Source organism: Lycorma delicatula, chromosome 5, assembly GCF_047948215.1.
Source record: "Lycorma delicatula isolate Av1 chromosome 5, ASM4794821v1, whole genome shotgun sequence".
Lineage (NCBI taxonomy): Eukaryota > Metazoa > Arthropoda > Insecta > Hemiptera > Fulgoridae > Lycorma > Lycorma delicatula.
In genome coordinates this window covers 171,345,016-171,362,063 of record NC_134459.1, presented here as the reverse complement: position 1 = coordinate 171,362,063, position 17,048 = coordinate 171,345,016, and the positions used below count along the sequence as shown (strand labels likewise).

General features: G+C 31.3%; 1 protein-coding gene across 5 annotated transcripts in view; it reads right to left on the bottom strand.

The window, feature by feature from the left end:
- The window catches only part of Polr2H (DNA-directed RNA polymerases I, II, and III subunit Rpb8), a 657,278-nt gene that overhangs the window by 276,456 nt on the left and 363,774 nt on the right, over positions 1-17,048 (bottom strand). For all 5 annotated transcript variants that reach the window (XM_075367532.1, XM_075367531.1, XM_075367533.1 and 2 more), the window contains one exon: positions 4,455-4,538. In XM_075367532.1, coding sequence (XP_075223647.1) covers positions 4,455-4,538 — 84 coding nt within the window. The remainder of the gene's footprint in view (positions 1-4,454; positions 4,539-17,048) is intronic.

The following is a 17,048-nucleotide window of genomic DNA, read 5'->3' as shown; positions in this document are numbered from 1 at the left end:
TAAGTACCGCTTATGATATATCGTTGAAAAGCTCCCAACGATGGCTTAATACTGCACTTAAGAAAAAGTGAAAAATCCAAATATGTTTGAGTTTGGGCTTTTTTGGACACTTTTGGTCCAGTCGATTGCAATCAAAAGGGGAGGTGCACAACTAGATGTTACAACAGTCCTAATACAAAATTTCAACAACCTACGGCTAATCGTTTTTGAGTTACGCAAGATACAGACGTACGTACAGACGTCACGCCGAAACTAGTCAAAATGGATTTAGAGATGGTCAAAAAGGATAAAATCTGAAAATTAAAATTTTTCGCGATCACATTACTTCCTTTGCTTCGTACACGGAGGTGAAAAACAAGAAAACCTATAAATCTAGGTTTAATTATGATATTAATGAGATAATTCAAACTGAAACGTATTCTAATTTTTTCAAATGTACTTTTCAATAAAAAAAATACGAAAGCATAATAACATTACATTTCAGCATTACTAAAATGTTATAATGTATCTATCTGTAAGCACTACTCGTTAGAAGGTCAGACAAAAACAACAAAGTAATTTAATCCCCTAAAAAGAGTCATTTATTACGAATTTTTCGAATTCGCGCTCAAATCTCTCAAATTCAACCGTCGCGTTTTAACGACTATGTATATTAAATAAATTTCAAAACCGTAAGTACACGCCCAGCTAATAATATCGTAAGGATAGACAAAATACGATTACAAAAATTTAAACAATCGGGAAATAAAAGAGATTAAATTATACAATAAATAAATAAAATATAAAAATACAATAGGAAACTCATAACTAACCTTATGTCACAACTGTTTGCGAGAAACAGAAGATAATGATGAATTAACTGAATAAAAAATTGAATTTATAGAAGTAATACTTAAATTATAATATAATTGCAAAATAAATATTCATGAATAATGTATTTCACGACCCTCTCGATAAAAAAGAATGTAGCATGAATAAATAATTCGATTTGTTTCTGTATCAATTACACATGCATTAAAATATCCCGAGTTAATACATTATTGTAGATATTAGTACGCGTGTATACATGGTCGGTACTCTGGCATTATATCTAACTTGTTAGAATAATTTTTCAAGGTAATCGACTAAAAAGATTATTTTATTATCATAAATGGTAGCATATACATCATTAATACTTTTCTAATCTAAATATAGCGTACATAAAATCTGATTTTTATATCTAAATAGCTGTACGCGTACCATATCGGCACTATATCTTCAATAAAAATACAAACTAAGCCGATTTAAATTATCCGGATTATGACTGTTTAAGCAAGATGTAAATACAGCGCCGACCAATTTTACGGAATTATGCGATATGAAATTATTTTGCAATCTATTAACACGGGACTACCTCTTTTTGACAAACATTTTCCACTCATTTAGTCGCTCGGTATAATTTTTAATTTTTTTTTTTTGTCTTCAGTCATTTGACTGGTTTGATGCAGCTTTCCAAGATTCCCTATCTAGTGCTAGTCGTTTCATTTCAGTATACCCTCTACATCCTACATCCCCAACAATTTGTTTTACATACTCCAAACGTGGCCTGCCTACACAATTTTTCCCTTCTACCTGTCCTTCCAATATTAAAGCGACTATTCCAGGATGCCTTAGTATGTGGCCTATAAGTCTGTCTCTTCTTTTAACTATATTTTTCCAAATGCTTCTTTCTTCATCTATTTGCCGCAATACCTCTTCATTTGTCACTTTATCCACCCGTCTGATTTTTAACATTCTCCTATAGCACCGCATTTCAAAAGCTTCTAATCTTTTCTTCTCAGATACTCCGATCGTCCAAGCTTCACTTCCATATAAAGCGACACTCCAAACATACACTTTCAAAAATCTTTTCCTGAGATTTAAATTAATTTTTGATGTAAACAAATTATATTTCTTACTGAAGGCTCGTTTAGCTTGTGCTATTCGGCATTTTATATCGCTCCTGCTTCGTCCATCTTTAGTAATTTTACTTCCCAAATAACAAAATTCTTCTACCTCCATAATCTTTTCTCCTCCTATTTTCACATTCAGCGGTCCATCTTTGTTATTTCTACTACATTTCATTACTTTTGTTTTGTTCTTGTTTATTTTCATGCGATAGTTCTTGCGTAGGACTTCATCTATGCCGTTCATTGTTTCTTCTAAATCCTTTTTACTCTCGGCTAGAATTACTATATCATCAGCAAATCGTAGCATCTTTATCTTTTCACCTTGTACTGTTACTCCGAATCTAAATTGTTCTTTAACATCATTAACTGCTAGTTCCATGTAAAGATTAAAAAGTAACGGAGATAGGGAACATTCTTGTCGGACTCCCTTTCTTATTAGGGCTTCTTTCTTATGTTCTTCAATTGTTATTGTTGCTGTTTGGTTCCTGTACATGTTAGCAATTGTTCTTCTATCTCTGTATTTGAACCCTAATTTTTTTAAAATTTTTAATATATAAATTAATAGAATTAGTACAAAATATTTCCAACATTATTAACAAGTTCCAGAAATCGTGTAGGCAGATCCGCTTTTGAGAAATAAAAAAATTAAATTGATAACACAGAAAATACATTTTCGAACGAATACGTACGAGAAATTTGTTATATTCTCAATATTGTTTCGTTTATTATAATCAATTCGTTGGAAAAATAAATCTTTTCTCTCCTTTTTTTTGCCCGCCCACGGAGCCGGTTGCCGATCCGGCTCCAATTGAACATAAACTCGGCTCCGAGGGGTGCCACAGCCTCTAACTATCTAGTCGGGAACAAAGTTCCCGCTAGAGAGCCGGGACTTGGTCGTTTAGGTGCCTTGCTTCTAATGAGGGGACCCCAAAGGATCCCCTCACCGGGACTAGGTCTGTCTTACTTTCCCCCCAACGGTACTGCAAGGGAGTCCCCACAAGAGGTCTCCCACCCCCTCTTGGATGGGACTGTCCCTCAGAGCACCGTAATGTTCCTACGAAGAAGCAGTTCCAGATGCCGATGGAGTCTACACATTTCATAATAGGAGATTTTCTGAAATTTTCACAAACATTTCTTCTTGCGATGAAAATAGCCGATAACAAAAAACATCAAATAATCGATTAAGTAGCAAATTATTTTAAATTTAAAGTTCATTTTAATACTTTCATACGCCAATCAATTCTCTCTGAATCGCACGATGAACCCGAGGAAGAAGGCCTGAGCCTGATCTGAGGTGAATCTTTTTTATCATTAAGACCAAACGTTATCCGCTGCAACATACATTAACAGACACAAAAAATGTCGATCGATAAAGTCTGCTTACTCATGCTCGATAACGGGACTCAGATCTTCGACGAATTTATAGATAGAACGAGTATCAACTAAACGAAGAGCCCGAGATTCTTGAAACATCTTGACTTATTAATCCTGTTTCGTGTTAACATTTATTTCGATTACCCGTTTCCTTTATCGTTGATTTTTTTCTTCTCGGCGGAGTTCTGCGGGTTCTTGTTTAGAACCGTAAAAAAACCGGTTGAAGATAAGGGAACCTTTTGAATTTTCTGCGTCCATATGACACGGCGAAAGCGTATCTTCGGATAATTTTCGATTATCCGATGGCCGTGCAAACAGTTAAAGAAGGGCAAAAGTTCTCATCGAGTAAATCCTAACATCCTGATTACTATACTTTTAATGCATATAATGTACGTGTTCATAGATAGAAATGGCAGACTATTGGTGTTTCCTAGTATTACGTTACGGAATACAATTTACTAACTACAAGACCTGTACTAGAATAATCCCAAATTCCTTTTATTAAATCACTTAAAATTATAATTAGAAAACCCAAAATCCTGTTTTCTTCTTCTAAGATTATGTTTTACAAAATAGTATCTGGAAAATTTGTATTATTCCAGGAATAAGGAATAAAAAAGGTATTAAGAAATATCATTTCATTCGGCTTTACCTTCTTACGAGAATTCGTAGGAAAAAAGAAAAAAAATGATCACAGATCGTTAAGAGTTATCGATCGTATTTCTAGCAACAAAAGTTCGGTATATGTATAAGGATTACGAGACTTCAAAACTCCTTTTTGACTTTTTACAGATGAACTAAATGAGAACTCCCTAGATCAATTTTCCTGAAAAGTTTAATGATTGTACTGGTTGTATTAAATTTTCAGTTTTGTATTCAATGGGAATGAGGTATATGTTTCTGAAAAATTGCTTTTTATCACCTTAAAGGCTGTTTTCTTAGATATAGCTTGCAACCCAAGAAGAAGATCTCTTGGAAGTTTTACGTTTAAGATTTGGGCAGAGGATTTAATGTGAAAGTTTGATTAATGTAACCGATTCATAAAGGGTTAACGTCCGATACACAATTACGTCAAAGTTGAAATAGATGTTGCTTACATAAATAACACATTAATATGATATGTACTTTGTAAAAAATAACTGAGCAACTTACCGAGATCCATTGGGTAAAGCCACGTGTTCACGTCTAATATCAAGTCCATTTTGAAAGACTCGCTTTCGCAATGAAGACGGCTCACTGAAAACAAAAGAAAAAAATAGAAAAAAAATTATAATATAAAACTCATATAATACTTTTAAAAAAATACAAAAATATTCTAAACGTCTTTTCCTGTAAAAAAAAAACTCAACCACATTCAAAATATTTCCGTTAATTCCAATTTATGAAGTTCTCTCTTTGAACATCCATTTTCCAAATTTCAATTTTTTTTATACATCTTTGTAATTTTAATATCAAAAGTAATAAGAGAAATTTTTACCTAAGCGAATTGAACTTACTTAAATAAAACTCTCTTCACAAAATTATTATTAATTATTAAGAAAAAAAAAGTGTGTTCCACATCGTAGAATTTATCGTGGTCACAGCCACATATCATTCAGTTTCCTCAGAGTAAAGAAATATTCATCTGTTATGTAGAAAAGTAAAGAAAAAGTCTATATGATAGATTTTCCTTGTTTTATCCAGTCTACGTATAAAAACGGATTATCAAAGGCCAGCTGTGTCCCGGTTGATCTTTTTTCTAAAATACCGAATAAGAAAAATCCCGCGAACTGTTCTGTCGGTAAAATTTGACTCACATGAACGACGTTAACGCAAATGTTCATGTATAAATTTTAACATTCTTAGTATGTATCGTACTGATTTTTAGCCATTCCCCTAAAACTTTCTTCCGTAAATCACTGTTGGAGTGGAAGAAACGAAGATGAAGATGGATAGTGAAAAGAGATAGCCGAAACAAAAAGGACTGAAATACAAATAAAAACAACCCCATCAAAGAGATACTTCAAGGCTCCCTCTAGAGAGTCTTATTCATCCATCCGCATAATCTCTAGCGTAATTACTGTTAGCATTACCCAAGTTGGGAACAGAGTACGTTACCGATCGACTCAAAAATATTCTGCGGAGAACTATTTTTCCTCCACATAATAAAGACCCGGCTCGGAAACTGTGTGGTTTTTCCCATAAGTAAATTCTCCTATCCATCCTCAAAATTTTGCGTATATGCAACTATCTAACTATATTAAAAACCGTTTAGTTAGATCTAAAGCGGGCGGATACTCTACTAAAACAGTTACATAGAAATATAAGTAAAACCGTAATAAAAGAAAAAAAATGAAAGCAAAAATCGATGAAATCAGAGCCGCGTAAAGAATTATTTACTATCAGAGACTAAAACTTACATCTCAGTCTTAAATCACGGACATAACACATGTACAATATTTATATCTACATTTACAACTGAAATTTTTTTTAAATTTATTTAAAATTTAATTTACTTTCTTTTTTTAACAAAAAAAAGAAAATTTTAACTCTTTTACGTGTTACGATCAATAGCTATTATATCAAAATGAAGAATTTATTTCTATAGTAGTTTAATAAATGATTTTTTTATCATTTTGCGTTATTTAATTTTTGTAGCTAAAAATTAATAAATAGAATTTTAACAAGAAATCATTCAAAATAACGTAAAGTATTTTAACTAGTAACAAGCGTTTTTATCACGTTCAAGAAGTAGGAATGTCTTCCAAATCTGACAAAATCACTAAACCAAAAGTATTTCTCTTCTACAGGACAACTATTCTGGTAAAATTGACGATTGTTGAACAAATTTTTAGCCATTTATTTAAAATATATTAATTAGAGTAAAAGACAATGAATGAAATGCGAGTACATATTTTATTAAAGAAACAAATCGTTTCTATTTTTAGTCGGGTTCGATTTTTAATAGAATAGAAAACGTTCATAGAGGCCTACCTATATTTAGTAATCTCTACGTACAAAATGTATACATTTCATCGGTAACATAACGTTAATAAAAATATAAGTTTTGTTACTCCTATAACAGAATAAATAATAGGCGTACGCTGAAAGAGAAGAACACAATACAGGATACAAGTTAAAAAGTTACGAGCAATAAAGCGTTAAGGTAAGGGCCAACAATCTCGTGTGTCCGTTTATGAATGTGGCAGCACTGTCAGAATGATTTATGTTTTGTATATGATTACAATGCAATAATTGCACAATGCACCGGCCGAGACACGTAAAAAAAAATAAAACAACTTCGGCGAACCGTGTAGAATACAAAACAAAAGGAACATGTAATAACGTGAGAGGACTTAGCGCGATCTATTCTAACAATTATACGGTTAATGCGTTCAGGAATAAGTCTGAGAAGATAACTTTATTCGTATAACAACATTTAAAAGAGATATTTCAACTTTACGACGAAATTCCGGACTTCATATCGTTTAGTAAAAAAAAAGTTCCCGGATATTAAATTAATTCATAAATTAAAGTTTCATTTTTTTGTAATAAAATTATTAATAAATTTATCATACGCCGACATACGGCGAACAATAAGAAACGTATAAAATAAATAAAGGTACTAAAAAAATCCCGCGTTAACTCTTCTTCGTTGAACCGACCAAATCATCTTAAAACAAATCAAAACGATCCTCAAAACAAATATTTCAAACGTCTCTCCACACTCCAAATCAAAGCAACATCTGCCACTTTTTCTGTTTAGCCTACGGAACCAACGTATTACTTCAGAGGATGATATGTACCAACCAATGTATATGAAATGTAATCTTGTACAGTCTCAGGACGGCCGTTCCTGAAACGTGCGGTTAATTGAAATCCAACGACCAAAGAATACAGATATCCACGATCTAGTATTCAAATATTAGGATTTTAACCTAAGAACTCTCGACTTCGAAATCAGCTGATCTGCGACGAGTTTACCACTAGATGGGCAACATCTGCCTCTGAAAATAAGCCTACGTTTGGAAAATATAAATCTAATAAATAGAACTAATGAAATAATGAATTATTATAACCTTTTTTTGCAAGCGGTGTTTTGGACTAAGTAGTAATTTATTAAAAATAGATAGCAATTAAAATGATAATCGTCTAAAAAGTAATGAAACAATAAATTTCACGAACCTGTTTTATATCCAATACGATAACGATATTATATCGACTAACAACGATAATGATGCAGGTAAAAGTATGGACGTAACTCTACAGATTAACGTACACACTAGCAGTACGATAAAGAAATAGATTTTAAAACTTTCCCTCTCCCGACCGTAAGCAACTTCTCACCAATTTTCTATTTTTACTTTCAAATATTTCATTAAGTCAAGCACAACGAAGTCATTTAATTTAAATAAACGATTTACACGATTATTAATATTTTTATAGAACATAAATAAATACAAAAGTAACTCGTAAATTAAACAAAACCGAATGAAATGAAATTTTTTTAAGGATTAGAATAATTCTATTTCCCTATAAAGGAGCGACTGATCGATTCTTAACTCTGAATTCGATAAAGATTTGTGAACACCCGGAGATCCTCTCTACAGGGATCTATTTTCCGGATTTAAATGCCGTGTTATAATGTCTTCATTTTATGTTTATGTTTAGACCCCTTTAATTATTTATTTCATACGCGTTCTTTTTCTGTTTTCATATACGACAGTTTTATTCTAAACTATTTTGTCGAATCCTTTTTCTTAAATACTAACATTTTTCGATTCTTTGGATTTACCAAAGTCTGAATTTAAAAAACCGAATCCATTTTTATATTTTCCATTAATTTGGTTTTTCGATGGAGATTTGCGATCAGGATTTTTTCGCTATTTCTATGAGAAGATCAGGTTGATTTTCTGCGGAAATAGTTGATTTTGATTCCGCTTTGTTTTTGTCTAGCATTTTATTTATTTATTTTTTCTTTAAATATCTTTATTAATATAAAAATTTTTAAGTAGACATACTTAAATAGATGTTGGATGTCCAAGAAACAGATATGTAAAATAAAAGCAGAATGATGATAAAATATTTAAGTAGAGTAATAATAACGTTAAGGATAAACGACTTAAAAAAGGCTAAAAAAATATTTTTATTGTTTTATAAATTAAATCAAATTATGAAAATTTCAACGTTTACTCAAACAGAGAAACAACTAACGACCTAGGTAAACGACTAAAGGCGGATTTCCAATCATCTTTACTTTTTAATATTAAACAAAATTTAATCGTTTATTAAAGAACCGAAAACAAAACGGTAAAATTTAATATTTTACTAGTTTTAGCGCCAGTGAACAAATTATTTATTACCGTTATATATATTTTTAAGTTACTCTACTGCTTTATCAGTCAACATTACTTTAACACATTCACCTTTACATTTTCCTGCATATTCATAACCGCTTACAACAATACTTATCAGTCTAAACTTAGTTTTAACAAAACTCTATTATTATAACAATTAGCCTATCTACCTTTATAGAAAAGCGACTGAAATGATAATACATAAGCGCAGTTCATTTTATCAATTTTTAACTGTTAGATAAAGTTTACTAAAAAGAAAAAAAACAATTTTTTAATTACATTATATTTATTATGACGTTTGAAAAATATTAAAAGAAAATACAGTTCACGTTAACGGAAAAAGAAAGAGCTGATATTAATTTTTTTTAAATCCAGGCAAAGCAAAAAAGTTTTATTGGAGTATATATTTTTTTCTTGCATATTTTTCTTAACGCTTTTTTGATGAATAAAAGATTTTAGACGACTTTTAAAATAAAATTATCAATTTTGGTTAACTGTCATCTTGAAAACTTAATAAGAAAATCTAAAAAAAAAAAGCACCAGAAATGGACTTTGAAAAGCTGTCATAAACTAGACATTGAGATTTAACAAAAAATGAAACGTTTAAAAACAATAATTAAAAATACTGTTTAGGTAACAATTCTCAAATTATACGTACACATTATAAAACATATGTATCTGGTTTAATCGATTTGCAAACACAAACACCTAGGACGAGGTATAAGTACAAACGTGTAGGTCTACAGACGGAACCACTCCTATCGATTACCATTAATAGACATTTAAAAATCATCAGAAAATAAATTTTCGAAGATAAAGGAAAAAGTAGCAAAAACGAAAAGAAAAAGCCGGCAAAGAATCAATGGGGATCGCCAGTAAAGTAAAGCTCTAACGAGGTCTTTACCCTCGAAAAACTATTATGGTGGAGTAAAATTAAACAAATGAAAAAAGTACGCGAGTAAAGAATAATTTAATGAAATTATTCTACATTTTGAGATACAGAACCTCGATAACCGTATATACCATCCCAAGTATATACTTGGGATGGTATTTTAACCAAAATTACACGTCATATATTACCCGTCATTCAGAAACCATAATAACAATATTTTAATCCAGTCAGAAGACACTAAGCAAACTGATAGGCACTAAGCAAAAAAATAGCCTAATATACTGCCTAAATACACATCCCAAGCGGCATACTAAAGTAATCGTATCACCTAATTAATACAAGAATGTGACTTTGAATTCAAAAACGACAAAAAAGGAAAAATTGATTTTTGTCTCAACCTCTTCGTAGAAGTTTGAGTAAACCGAACACAATTGGAAAAATATTACCAGTATAAGGGAAATTAAATTACGTGCAAAACATTATCTACCTTTTGAAGATATTAGATACTAAGATAAATTACAGACAGGCTTGTGACATCTGTGTCTCTTGACCCCTTGACCGACTGTAACCAAAATTAAAATACATCACGACTTACAGAGAGAAATCGTCGATTAAAATTTCAACAAAAAAGTCCATCATGTCTGGAGAAATCAAACAAAAAACAGACCAATTTACATACATTTTTTCTGAATTTTTCAAAGCTGAAATTATTTTTTTGGTTACAGGGTTTATGTAATGAGAAGCTCTTTTTCCCGTTTAGGCTCCGGTAATTACCTTTCAGATAATACTTCAGAGGATGATATATATGTATGAGTGTAAATGAAGTGTAGTCTTATATAGTCTCATGTAGTCTTATATGTCTGGTTAATTGAAACCTAACCACCAAAGAACACCGGTATCCACGATCTAGTATTCAAATCCGTATAAAAGTAACTAACTGCCTTTACTAGGACTTGAACGCTGGAACTCTCGACTTCCAAATCAGCTGATTTTGGAAGATGCGTTCACCACTAGACCAAGCCGGTGGGTTAATGAGAAGCTCTGCAAAATTTGCATTCTTTCCCTTATATAGTATACTGTAAAGCTACACAGAATATCTGCATAGCCGGCAAAGTAAAAGCAATCTAGCCACAGAAACCGCGAAACGGGACAATCAACCGTACCCAATAGATTTCTTCAAGAGTTCCTCCTCTAAGCACCAGGTAACAATGCTACCTAAACATTTTTCCGGAAAACAAGAATATATATTTAGAATAACTACCTTACTAATTAAACAATTCTCTGTCTTCCTCCAGATAATAATTCTTCTAAAAATAATAATAGCATTTCTCCTTAAGGAAAACTTCACCTATTCTTAGAATTTACGACGTGTAGAAGTAATCAAATAAGCCGTCCGGTTAAAATTCCTGATGTGACAACATTTTGCCCGCGTAATCAAACGTATTAAAATGCATCACGACTGAAAACAAAAATACGTGACAATACAAAATTTGTACGATTCAAGGCCATTTTGTCAATTATAAAGTATAAAAATATAATAAAACAGATAAGATAAAAACGTATGTCTTACGTGTTTACAAAGTTAGAAATACTTAAACGATTAGTTGATCACTGTATACTTTCCAAATATTCTGCGTAGGACTGTCGCTCATCAAAAATAAAGTTAAAGAATCTCTCACCGACACGTAATTTGAAAGTATTAATAATTCAAGGTTGCTGATATAGCTCTCTTTTTATATCCATAACCGATATAGTATGTACTTTCTAAATGAATAATATGAGTTTCGAGCGAATAACGACCTACGCAAAAAAAAAAATTAACCATTTATATTTCAAGTATAATGTTTAACGTTTGTAAAAATAATAATCATTAAATAAATATTTAAACTTCGTAACTTGAATATATATATATACACGTATATTAATAAAAAATCACGAGTAGATAAAATTAACTTTTGTGGGCGTTGAACGAACACGATCCAAAAATTTTAAATAAAATATATTTTAATATAGAATTTTCTAGTTACTTTCTGAATATCTTATTTATTTAAAAAAAAGGATCATCAAAATCTGGTAAATTGTTTTTAGTATCTACGTTAAGATCAAATAGACAAAAAACAGAAACACACATAATGTATAAGCTAAATATATCCATCCGTACGTAAATATCAAAACACGTTCACAAAATTCCGAACGCATTTATATATTTATGCAAATTAAAATATTATAACTTGATTTAAACGAAATGTAACGGATTATGATGATAATCTGCTCCGTTTTATTTATATATATATATATATATATATATATATATATATATATATATATATATAAATAAAACGGAGCAGATTAAACAAAACATATCACATGTATAATATATATATATATATATATATATATATATATATATATATATATAAATACGATACAATTATACATCAATCACGTAAAATACATTCATTATATTCCATCAATTTTCCAAACTAAAGGACAAAATAACATTTTATGAATTAAAATAATAATAATAAAATATATAATCTGTACAGCTTTATAAGCAACATCTCATTTTATACAATGGAATACATCATTAATCACTGTCAATCAGTCTAAAAAGATAAAAATATAAACATACATGTATCTACAATTATATTTAGAAAAAATTCCCCCATATTATTTATTAAAGTATACTACTTATGTATACATTTCATTAATAGATAGATAAAAAAAGAAGCCGGTAATATTTTTTTTTATTTCATTTTGAAACCTGAAATTAATTTTTAAGAAAATAATCCATCCAAAAGAGGTAATAATAAAATTAAATAATGATTGTTTAATAAACTACGCAGATTCTGTTATAATTCTAAATAAACAAAGTTGGAAATTTCTACGAAGGGGGTGAAACTTTTCGGCTAAATTTTTTTTTATTTCAAAAAATACTGAAGAGTAACGGCTATCAAAAAATTAAGATTTTTACATTTTAAATTCCGTGAGTATCTTAGAGATGAATTAACAAAAGAAAAAAAAAGAAGTTTTAAATGAAAGTAAAACTTTTGTTACCACAGAACACTGATGTGGGATGGGTGAAAATTTTTTATAATAGTTAGAATGCCTATCGATGTAGAAAATACAAATGCCTAAAACTATTTTTCTGAAGCAAGATATAGCTAAAAAAAAGAAAAATATATGAAGTCATTTATGCGAGGAGGAAGTGAATATTAAATAAAACGTTTTTGTAGATGCGATCGTAATAATAAAAAAACCCATCGACGTTTTTAAGAAAACCTTTTTGAAAAAATACATTAAAAAGATTTGAAATTTTATTTCGGGGTAGACACCCGCACCCCTTTTTTAAAAAATTAAAAAAAATCCTTTATCCTGAAGGTAGCAACTGTCTACAGAGTTTGAAGAAAATCGGTCAACGGGGTCCAGAATACCAAATACAGGCCAGTATACACACAAACGTCCTGCTGACAAAATTAGTTTTTCTGGACTTGGGAGCATTGGGATAAAAGGTTTTTTCGAAGTTTTAAAATTTATTTAAATATCCCTTTTTTGTTAAATGTCTCCTTAAGGCACAAAACTTAAAAAAGATAAATTTTTTTACATTTTTTTTTTTTTTGTTTAGCGTTCTATATATTTCACCATTATAGGGATAGCATCATGTATCACTGCAGCCGGTAAAGTAAAAAATAACAGTTATGGTTTACATTACATGTGGAAAAATTATTTCACGTTAATATAACGGACGACATGAAATATAACTGGATTTAGATTCTGTGTACATACAGTAGTTTTAAGATTAGCGAGGCAGTTCAGTGTTACAGATTCATATGGTATGAAAACAATCCCGTTACTTTTACTGGAAATTATGTGAAGATTTCAGTTTGTTATTAATTTCACATTACAAATAACACTATTATTAAATAATATCAAAATTAATTAGCGAGCATAAAAGTACACAAACTGTATACACAATATTTGGCAACGATGTGACGATGGAGCTTACCTGGAAACTTATTTAAATAATAAAATGGAAAATTAATATTACATTTACGAAATAACTTTCCTTTTATAATTTAAAAAAAAGTTCTGTAATGTTAAATCAATATAAATACTTAAGAATTAATACAAACTGAATCCTGAGCTAAGATACTTTTTAAGATATAAAAAATGTTTAAATATAACGTAAATGACATTTTTTGACTATAAATAGATTAAACAAAGATAAACCTAGCCATTTACTTCTACGATTAAACGTTAAAAACTACATTTCCACCCTGATAACCTTTATTAATAAAGAAAGAAATATTTCGTCCGCAAATTAAAACAGTCAATAGCATAAAAAAATCAACTTTTCGGATGGAGAATGCTAACATGTATATACGGATTGCAAAGTACGGTAACCCTTGACTGGTGAGACGACTGTTTGGGATATACTGAAGGCCATTTTTTAGTTAATCAATCATCACTGTTTATTAAAAGTTGTTGTATCCCTAAGTTTTTTTACGTCAATTTTTTTCCAATATCCTTTAAATGATGTGGTACAACCTACCATTTCCATGTAAAATTTTTATTTTGCTCTCTATACACGGGTTCCCCTGGTGCATAGTACGAGATAGTCTCTTATCGAAAAATAGAAATGTTTCATGGTAGGAGCGTCTCATAATTTTCATTTTCCAACGGTTAAATGTTAAGTTATTTAAGAGTTGCCATATCCTTAGTGCATAGAGACGCTGAATCCGGGTCGGAGCAATTTCTTGTGAAATCAATGAATGAAATCAAGATATAAATCTGAAGACGATATGGGAACCAAACCGAGAACAAAAGTGCAAAGCGTCAAGTTAAATACAGGACCAATCTACAACATTCTTATATAAAATATAATAGCAAAGAGAACGAGTTCTTTTCAACAATGTACTGCAGAAAAGCAATATGAAATGATAAAGGAGTATAAACATGGGGCAGCAAAGGAAGCCGTAAGAGAAGAAGTTAAATGCAGCAAGAGAAATCGGAGATATTAATGGACAGACAGTTCTACGGAATTCATAGAGTGCCAGAAGTAAGCTTACTAGAAGTGGCTGGCCGGCCTCAGCCGATTCAGAAGATACAAAAAAGTACCGATTGTTCGATGTTCTTAGTAAATTAAAAAAAGTTCAAGTAAAAAGACTGTGATGGGGGCAAATATTGGGTTTTGATAAGAGAAATGTAACAGGGTGGATGATGCTTTCTTGGGAAGTTCCAAGTCGATAGATTGGCGACTGCTGAAGTCATTGAAAACGGATGCCAAAGAGATTTTTTAACGGGGATTTAATCGGTATAGAAGAATGGAAGGAAAATTACAGGGAATAGACGTATTACAGAGGAGAGCGATTAGTGGAGGATGTGTGAAGTGCTTTGAAGGTATGAAAACAACAGATCGTTTGTCCAGAAGGTCCCATTGAACTTGTTAAGAAAGCACCACTAGTGGTGCTTGAAGTCCTGGCTTGCTTATTTACTTCATGTCTTAAAGGGGACGACATTCCACGAATATTAAAAAGAGGAGCGTAACTTTAATTTTTAAAAACGTAATAAAATGGAATGTAGAAACTACAAGGGGATAAGTGTTACAAATTCAGCGGGTACAGTGAATATTGAAATAGCGTATCGACAACCATATGCAAGATTTAGAACAGAGTACGTTTAAGCCAGGTCGCGCCTGTACGGAAATTTCCTGTATAAAACAGCTTATTTAAAAGAAGATAACCTACACAGAATGCTTCAGATTGTGTTCTTTGAACTGGGAAATGCTTATAGAGATTTTATAAGATTCTGAAGCGGAAGATGTATACGTAAATGTTGTTAAGAACTTCTACCAGGGTTGCAGATGTAGGGTTAAGGTTGGAAAGAGTGTCAGGAAATTTCGATGGGACTAATAAGGGCTTCAGGCAGGATTGTAGCATATCCACAATATTATTCAACATTTATCAGCAATAAGCTCTCTTTAACTGGACACGTATATGTAAACGCATGGGAGTACTTGTAGTCGGTAAATATATTCATTCACTACTTATTATTTGCCGTCGGCCAGGTAGTCAAGGCTGAGTACGCAGAGGATAATTTTATATATGTCCGAGATAGAAAAACATCAATCGGTAGGTAAGGATTTTCAAATAAAAATACAAATTGACTGTACTAAGAGTTTGATTGCGGAATATGAAAAACGGGGTTTGGAAGTGAATGCGGAGATTGGCGAGGTATATAGTAGTCGGGGGAAGAGATTTGAAAATATAAATGCAGAATATAAAACATGTGACCGTGTTTAGGTATTTGGGAAATAAATTAACATCTGAAGGTAGGAATGAAATCGATATTAAGAATAAAGTGAAGAATGGTAAAGCTATAGTAATAAAGTTGCATTCAGTGCCGTGGAACGACCAAATATCCCGAGGATACAAAACGCTACATTTTTAAAACATTAGTTGTTAGCGGGATCACGTATGGATCGAAGATCTGGAATACTTGAAATACCGTATTAGAACAGAGGTTATCGGCGACGGAAATGATGTATCGGCGAAGGTGTTGTCAGATAGGGATACAGTTCAGAACCGGAGATTATAGGTGTAAAAGAATCGTTAACAGAGGATATTACGACTAAGAAGCCGATGCGGTATGTCCGCATGAAAAGGATGGACCCACGCCATTTGATTTGGGAATAGCGACCACCAACCAGACGAAAGAGGGGACGTCCGCGACGGGAGTGGAATGCTGAGGTAGCGCAGGCGATGCGGGGCGGATATCATGAGTCAAGTTAGGCAGGCTTGGGAGAATATGGGTGCAGGAAACGGCCGTAGGAGCTGTAAAAACTGCCATAAATAATTTTTTTTAATCTTTCGTATTAATTTGTTTTAATAAAGTTTACATCTACAAATCGTGTATATTTTTAAAACGTAATCAAAAAAATAAATTTGTTAACATAAGAATACTTTTCGTTTCATTATTCTTATTATGAGCATATTTTTCCGCAGAGCGTTCTGCTGGATTAAAAAAGAAAAAGTTGTTTAGTGTTTATTTAAAATGAACTATAGATTCATTTGGAAAGGGAAATAGAAGTATGTTTTAATAGATTTTACGTGTTAAGTATATAAACAATATAATTTACCCGTTAACAGATTAATAAGGTTTAATTCGATAAGCAAAACAGGCTATTTTTCTTTTAAATCCTGTTAACGTGAGTATTCTCTTTGTAAGCTTCCTTACACAATGTTCTCTCGTAATTCTTAAAAAGTTGCTTCTTATCTCCACTCACTCGATTTCATCCTTCTTTTTTCTTTTACATCAGCCCACTCGTGTGTACGACAAATCCCGACGAATTCCATTTTTTGAAATAAAAATATTTTTTATTTTTTATTTTTTCATATCAGATCAGCCGGGTAAAAAATATTAGTAGTCTAAAAAGTAAATAAATAAAAATCAGACGAAAATATTATTTATATACAAACAAAAAACTTAAACTTAACATTTCCATTAGCGATAACTACA